General features: G+C 49.1%; 1 protein-coding gene across 1 annotated transcript; it reads left to right on the forward strand.

The window, feature by feature from the left end:
* The first annotated feature begins 645 nt into the window (after positions 1–645).
* On the forward strand, positions 646–6,577 carry LOC150061461 (glutathione S-transferase Mu 2). The gene is made up of 8 exons (XM_090334367.1): positions 646–752; positions 1,181–1,256; positions 1,632–1,696; positions 1,938–2,019; positions 2,124–2,224; positions 3,249–3,344; positions 3,431–3,541; positions 6,455–6,577. The coding sequence occupies exons 1-8, from the start codon at positions 717–719 to the stop codon at positions 6,542–6,544; spliced, it is 657 nt and encodes a 218-aa protein (XP_090190493.1). The 5' UTR covers positions 646–716; the 3' UTR covers positions 6,545–6,577.
* Positions 6,578–7,130: the final 553 nt, after the last annotated feature.

Consider the following 7,130-nt stretch of genomic DNA (forward strand, 5'->3'; position numbering starts at 1 on the left):
CAAAGATAAACAAAACTCATCGTGATAAGCAATTTGTAAGGGCTTAAAACAATTTGAAGGGCCAGTCCTGTGTGAGTACAGGGGCCTCACTTGAAGCTAAGCCTAGACACAGAACTAGACCCAATTGGGGATAACTAGACACAGGGCCTACCCTGTCAGCCCCAGTGGCAGGCCTCTGAGCTGCTCACCTTAGCAGAACTCTGCCATTGGCTAATTTATATAATCTCCTAGACAAAGTGGAGTATTAGTCTTTCAGGTTATTACCTGTGAGGTATTCCTCACAGCCTGAGCCACCCAGAGCCTGTAGGAACTTGACAGGGATGGAGACTGAACTATGTCACTAGGAGAAAGGAGGGAGAATAGCGTTGCTATTCGTATCCGGAGAGTCTCTGTCACTAAAGAACACTACCAAAGCATCGTGGATTCAGCAAAACAGGGTTTGGGCAATGACCCTGGGCTGGGCTGGCAAGCAGACTGGCTGAACTCGGGACCTGGCTTCTGGAGGCTAAGTCTTGGGTCCCCAGAGATTTCTGGCATTCTTCAGTGTTTGTTACTCCTCCTAGTGGGTGGGGTCCCAAGCGGTAAACCGGGCTTCCCGGATTGGCAGAGATGGTGGACAGGGCGGTGCCTGGAGAGTCCTGATCAAAGCAGTTCCTGCTTCATCATTTGGCCCTCGACAGATTTGGAAGCCAGCTAGAGTTCACAGCACCAGCACCATGCCTATGATACTGGGTTACTGGGACATCCGCGGGGTGAGCAAGGGGTTCCCCATAGAGGAGGGTATAGGGGCTTGGGGGGGGGGGACACGCTGCGTAGATGGGGGCTGCTTCTAAAACACCCAGGAATAGCTGGATGGAATCTGCTTTTCTCTCTCAGATGTGTGTGTGTGTGTGTGTGTGTGTGTGTGTGTGTGTGTGAGAGAGAGAGAGAGAGAGAGAGAGAGAGAGAGAGAGAGAGAGAGAGACAGAGACAGAGACAGAGACAGAGACACAGAGAGAGAGAGACAGAGAGAGACAGAGAGAGAGAGAGAGAGAGACAGAGACAGAGACAGAGAGAGACAGAGAGAGACAGAGTTAGTTGATGCTAGGCATGAACAATGTCACTTGGAGGATAGGATCTTAGCCTCAGCACACCCCTGTCCCCACAATGTCTGACTTCTGTTACCTGCCGTCTCTCCCAGCTGGTTCACGCCATCCGCCTGCTCCTGGAATACACAGACTCAAGCTATGAGGAGAAGAGATACTTGATAGGGGATGGTAAGGACACTCCCTAGGCATAATCTGACCCACTCTTGCCCATTGGTGCCCAGCCACTTCTACTGTGGCCACTTGTTGCTCAGCTCTGTAGGCCTCCTCCAGCTGCATCCAGCTCCTGCTACTTCAGAAAACTCCTGTAGGATGCAGTTTAATTTTCCATTTTAGGAGCCTGGGAATAGAAGGCTGTCTGTAATTCTGTTTGGTTTCCTTAGGGCTGACTTAACCTTTTTGTGATCTCTCACAGCACTCTTCACCCCTGTAGTCTTGGAAGGTGGGACAGAGCTGGTCAGATTCAGATCCATTGCCTCAGGGGGCTCCGGGGAAGGCGGGCTGGACTGAGGGGGGTTTGTTTTCACTTGATCTTGTCCACCACAGCTCCTGACTATGACAGAAGCCAGTGGCTGAGTGAGAAATTCAAGCTGGGCCTGGACTTCCCCAATGTAGGTGTAGGGGAAGGGGTGGTCTGGGAAAATGAGGGTGACCCTTTTGCATGACCTTTTTCTATATTGTAGGTTCTAGGGTCAGTTATTCCAGACTGGGCTGTGTCTTTGTGATGCTCTGTGCTCCAGCTCTTGCATTCATTCTGCAGTGTGTTTATGTGGGCTCACCATGTCTGTCCTAACCAGGGAAGGGCTGCTGGGTCCTGGGGCCCCCTAGTGACCTTCCCTGCTTGTCATCCAGCTGCCCTACTTGATTGATGGAGCTCACAGGATCACCCAGAGCAACGCCATCCTGCGCTACATTGCCCGCAAGCACAACCTGTGTGAGTGGGGCTGGCTGCTGGTGTGTGTGGGGGGCAGGTAGTGGCCATTCCCTGAGCTTGGCTAGAGGGGATGGTGAGGATGCCTCTGTGTTGTGTGGCTGCAGGTGGGGAGACAGAGGAGGAGAAGATCCGGGTGGACATGTTGGAGAACCAGGTTATGGATATTCGCATGCAGCTGGCCAGAATTTGCTACAGCCCTGACTTTGTGAGTTCCCCGCTGGGCTAAGAGATACAGAGAGGAAGAGGGACCATTCCTTTGTATTTCCAACTCCTCTGTCCACTTAGTTATCTGAACACCTTTGTGTTATCATCCCACAAATGGTGTTTTCAATTACCAACAGAGCTGGGCATGATGGGAGCACTCAGGAGGCTGAGACAGGAGAATGGAAGGTTTAGGCTAAAGCCTGTGCTATATATTAAGATTCTGTCCCAAAACCAAACAAAAAGACACCCTCACAAAATCCACCAACAGAGGGACCTCTGTTGTATTTTCTAATGGAAACTGCAAATCACCTGCCACTAAATATTAGGAGCCATTCCAGACCCCCTAGGTAGAAATTCAGTACGTGGGTAGTTAAGTTTGTGTTCTGAGTCCTCAGTTCTGACTCAATTGCTTCCTTTAAGCCATGTCTCCAGCTGGCTGAACACACCACTGCTACTGGAGTAGACTGAAACTAGAAGGAAAAAGAGGACATGATGGGCACTCTTTTTTTTCTTCTTCTTCTTCCAGTCCTGTGATGAAAACTCAGAGCCTGAGCACTGTCCTTGGGCTTGATCAAGGCTAGAGGTCTAGCACTTGAGTCACAACACCACTTCTGGCTTTTTCTATGTATGTGGTACCAAGGAATCGAACCTGGATCTTTGTGCATTCTGGGCAAGCACTCTACCACTAGTCCACCCTCCCAGCCCATGGTGGGCACTCTTCCTAGCTGGTTTCCTATAGATCTTCCCTTCCTTCTCATGCCTTCCCCTCCTCTTCTCTTCCTCTCCCTTAACCCCTTCTTTTTCCCTTCCCCTCCCTCCCCCACTTTTTTCTTTTGTGCCAGTACGTGGGCTTAAAATCAGAGCCTTGACTTTTTTTTTTTTTGTTTTTCACTCAAGGCTTACATTCTATCATTTGAGCCACATGCCCACTTCTGACTTTCTGTTCCTAATCCAGCTGAAAGAACTCTCTGCTGGGGACAGTGAAACTTGTATCTGAAGGCACTGACAGCTGTTTTCTGCCTCAGGAAAAGCTGAAGCCAGAGTACTTGCAAGGCCTCCCTGAGAAGATGAAGCTCTTCTCAGAGTTCCTGGGGAAGCGGCCATGGTTTGCAGGGGACAAGGTAAAGGGGAGACTATTCATGGGAAGAGAACTTGTTTTTCCTCTAGGTTATGAAATTTCAGCCCATTAATTCTCAGGTTTCTGCAGATCACCTTTGTGGATTTCCTGGCTTATGATATTCTTGAACAGCACCAAGCATTTGAACCCAAGTGTCTGGATGAGTTCCCCAACCTGAAGGACTTCATTTCCCGCTTTGAGGTGACACCCCCAGTCCTCTTCCCTCATGGATGAACTTCTTCCCTCTCTTCTTTCCATGAAACCTCCCTAGTCCTGGAACTGACTGAAGAATAACGAGGGTTTATTGAGCACAGGCTTTCTGGCAGCCCCTGCTCTTGGCAAGTTTATTATTACAGCATCCCTGCAGGGTGGTTAGAGCAATCTATCCCATTAGATTAGCAACCTGAGAGTGTTCCAGGTCCCAGTGTCAATAGAGGCTGTGCGGGTTTCCCTGTGAGCCTCTGGCTTAGTCTAAGGGTGGCAATAGGTGGCTGTCTTCTTTATACGGAAAGGAAAATCCCCAGAGCTTGTGCAGCCTGCCTAGGACCCTGTGGAGAATGAGGAAGAGTCAGTAGAGTGTGACCAGGTGACATTGGGAGAATTGAGATGAGGTGGGATTGATAGGAAATATCAAGGCACAGACAGTATTCACACTTGCTTTGCTGGATGTTTACTTTGATCCCTGGTTAATGAAAATCTGAGACTCCAGCACTGTAGCTGGTGCTGGACTGAGTACATATGTGAAGCCTCTGTTGGAGGACTTGATTTCCAGTTGTTCTCTGCTCATCTTTCACCTTGTACTCTTTAGTATGTCAAGTGTAAAATAGGTTGCATTCTCAGTGTCCCTCATAGTCTCTGGCTGTCTTCTCTGTATGAGGCACATTGCTTGGCTCCAGGGGACTTGGCGATGACTTCTCATCTAGGGCTAAAATGGCAGAAGATGATGGGCATTCCAGACTGTGAGGTATAGGTGGTGCCACCTAGATGTTGAGGAGCCTAGCCTGGACCTCACCTCACAGTAGTCACAAGTCTCCCAGAATCCACTTGTTTGACATCCATAAAACCTACATTATTAGGGATCTGATTGGTGGAGTCCTCAGTGCAACGGCTGGAATCTGTTCTCCTGTCCTTCTCCTCATGAAGGGAGGTGTTCCTTAGCCAAGTTTTATAGGTTTGCTTCTGGTCCAAGTGGTGTGCCCCTGGGGATTGGGCAGGAGCTGTAGGCCTGTCATGGGTTGGGATGGAAGACACCAGAAAGCTTCAGACATACCAGCAAGGTCTGTTCAGATGGGCCTTCTTGGATGTCTGTCTGTCTGTCTCTCCTTTCCTGCACTCCCTCCCTTCATTTCCTCTCTTTCTCTTATCTTGTCTACCTGTTGGAAATGCCAGAGTTTTGGCAGATGCTTTCACTGAATGATACCTCTAGTCCGTTTTGTGCAAGATTTTATTTATTTGCTTGTTTGCTTTTGTTCTGTTGACAGGGTTTGAACTTGGAGCCAAGGTGCTGCCCCTGATTTTTTTTTTTTCTCAAGGCTGGCACTTTCCCCTTGAGCCGCACTCATCTCCACTTCCAGCTTTTTGCTAGTTAATTGGAGATAAGAGTCTCATGGACTTTCTGTCTTATCTGGCTTTGAATCCTCCGATCTTAGTCTCCTGAGTAGCTAGCCTTACAAGTATGAGCTACTGGTGCCTGGTCTGTGCTGGTTATTTCTGAGCTAAGGGTCTTCATACTTTTTTGCTCCTGGACCACAATTATCTTATTTTTCACTTTCCACTGTATCTTTGATGACAGATGTGTGTGACTATGCCTAACACCCACTGATGACTTTTTGGCATGAGTTAGCTTGGAATTCTCCCAGTTTCAGCCACTCAAGTCAAAGTAGCTAGGATCACAGATATGAGCTACTGGCACTGGCTAACTCTGGATCTTTTGAGTCCTGAAAAGATGGTAATATAGAGCACTTCAGTATTAGCTTGGTCATTTCCACTACAGAGGTACAGCTAGTATGGATTCGGGCACTCATTTTCAAAGTGAGGGTTTTCTGCTACAGAAGAATGATATTAAGCATGTTTATGTCCTTTGCTTCTTGTTCCCTTTTCATGTTGTCCCCTTGCAGTCAGGATTTGTTGTATCACGTAGTAAGACTTGGTCTTTCTGTAGACACTGGCAAGTCTTAGTCCCTCTGTACTGCTAGATCTTTTCTCTGTGCTAGCTCAGATAGGGAGGGCCTTCCCTGTGAAAGAAGAGCATATCTGTACAGACAACAAGTGATAGGGCCTCCTGCAGGGAGGAGTCTGGGGGCCAGTTCACATTTAGCATAGAGTAACAGGCTGACTTCAGTCCTGTAAGGGTGTGTGTGGGGGGGGGGGCAGGCGCGAAGGCAAATGTGCACACGTGCATACCTACGTTGTAATGTCTATTTTATATAAAGAACCTTGCATAGAGACCAGACTTTTCCCTCGTTACAAGGAACTGAAGAGCTCCCCTCCCAGGGCTTGGGGGATTACAGAGACTATGATGATGCCTCTATGAATAGGATGTTCACAGAGTAGGTGTTGGGGCCTGGTCTCCATCTCTGAGGCCTGTTCATCATTCTGGCTCAGTGGCTATTAAAGAGCTTTGGCCAGGCATTCCTCGCATACCTCTCTTGAGGTATTCGCATTCCTTGCATACTCTCTTGAGGTATTTCTGTGTATGTGACTCAACTGAGCCCCCGTAGGACAGGTCCTCTGCCCGTGTGCTTTCCTGCACCGGTCCTGCCCAGTACCTAAAAGTTTCCCCTAACCCTTAGTGATAGACCTTGGCCTTTTCCTATTGGCTACTCTCCCTTTCCCCATCCCCTCTTCCCCAACAGTATATAACTGTGCCTGACGCAATACACCTGAGATCTGATGTGCTTTCATGGCTTGCACAGCTCCTGGCTCAGTGTTGTTTTCTCCCCAGTAATTGGGGGAGGGCTGGGTCATCGATACTTGCCATCTCGCTCAGCTCCGGGGGACTTTAGGCTGGCCCTGGATGTCCCTCTCATATCCGTGTTGCTCGAGAGCAGCAAGTGGGGGCTACTTGGCCTGGTAGGCAGAAACTCTGATCTACTTTCTCCTTCCTACTCACAGGGCTTGAGCAAGATCTCCACCTACATGAAGACCAGCCACTTTCTCCCTAGACCTCTGTTTGCAAAGATGGCCCTGTGGAACACCAAGTAGAACACACAGCTGCCCTTTCTGGCTCTGGATCCTTAGAAAAAGATCCAGCCCTGCAACTGAGACCAGTTTTATCATCTGTTCTCCTTTTCATTTCCATTCCCCCACCCCTATTAATTCTACCAATGCCCTCATCAAGATCTTAAGTAAGGGAGGCCTTACGGAGAAACAGTTTCTGTGATGTTTGGAGGGGCTTGACTGACTCCAATTCCCAGCAGTCTCTGCTTGCTGTGCAAACTCTATTCCCCAGTGTGAGGGCTTCCCAGTCCTGTGTGACTCCCAATAAAACGAAAACGATACTTGCTCTATGTTGTGTCTTTGTGTGTGTGTGTGTGCGTGTGTGTGTGCGCGCGCGCCTGCGTGTGCACACGTGCAGGTCCTAGGGCTTGAACCCAGGGCCCGGGAGCTGCTGCCCCTGAGCTTTTGTGCTCAAGAGCTTTACCATTTGAGCCACAGCTCCACTTCTGGCTTTTGGGTGACTAACTGGAGACAGGGATTTTCCTGTTCAGGCTGGTTTTGAATGGAGATCTCAGCCAGTTCTGAGTCTCATGAGTTGCTAGGATTAAGCAGGAGCTGCTGCTAGCCAACC

Source organism: Megascapheus bottae, chromosome 6 (assembly GCF_031878675.1).
Source record: "Megascapheus bottae isolate mThoBot1 chromosome 6, mThoBot2.hap1, whole genome shotgun sequence".
NCBI lineage: Eukaryota > Metazoa > Chordata > Mammalia > Rodentia > Geomyidae > Megascapheus > Megascapheus bottae.

Excerpts from the sequence above, each read along its gene's own strand:
- LOC150061461 (XM_090334367.1), top strand. The coding sequence starts at position 717 with ATGCCTATGATACTGGGTTACTGGGACATCCGCGGG. Across the intron at positions 1,257-1,631 it reads GAGATACTTGATAGGGGATG|CTCCTGACTATGACAGAAGC; the intron begins GTAAGGACACTC and ends TGTCCACCACAG. Across the intron at positions 3,345-3,430 it reads CATGGTTTGCAGGGGACAAG|ATCACCTTTGTGGATTTCCT; the intron begins GTAAAGGGGAGA and ends AGGTTTCTGCAG.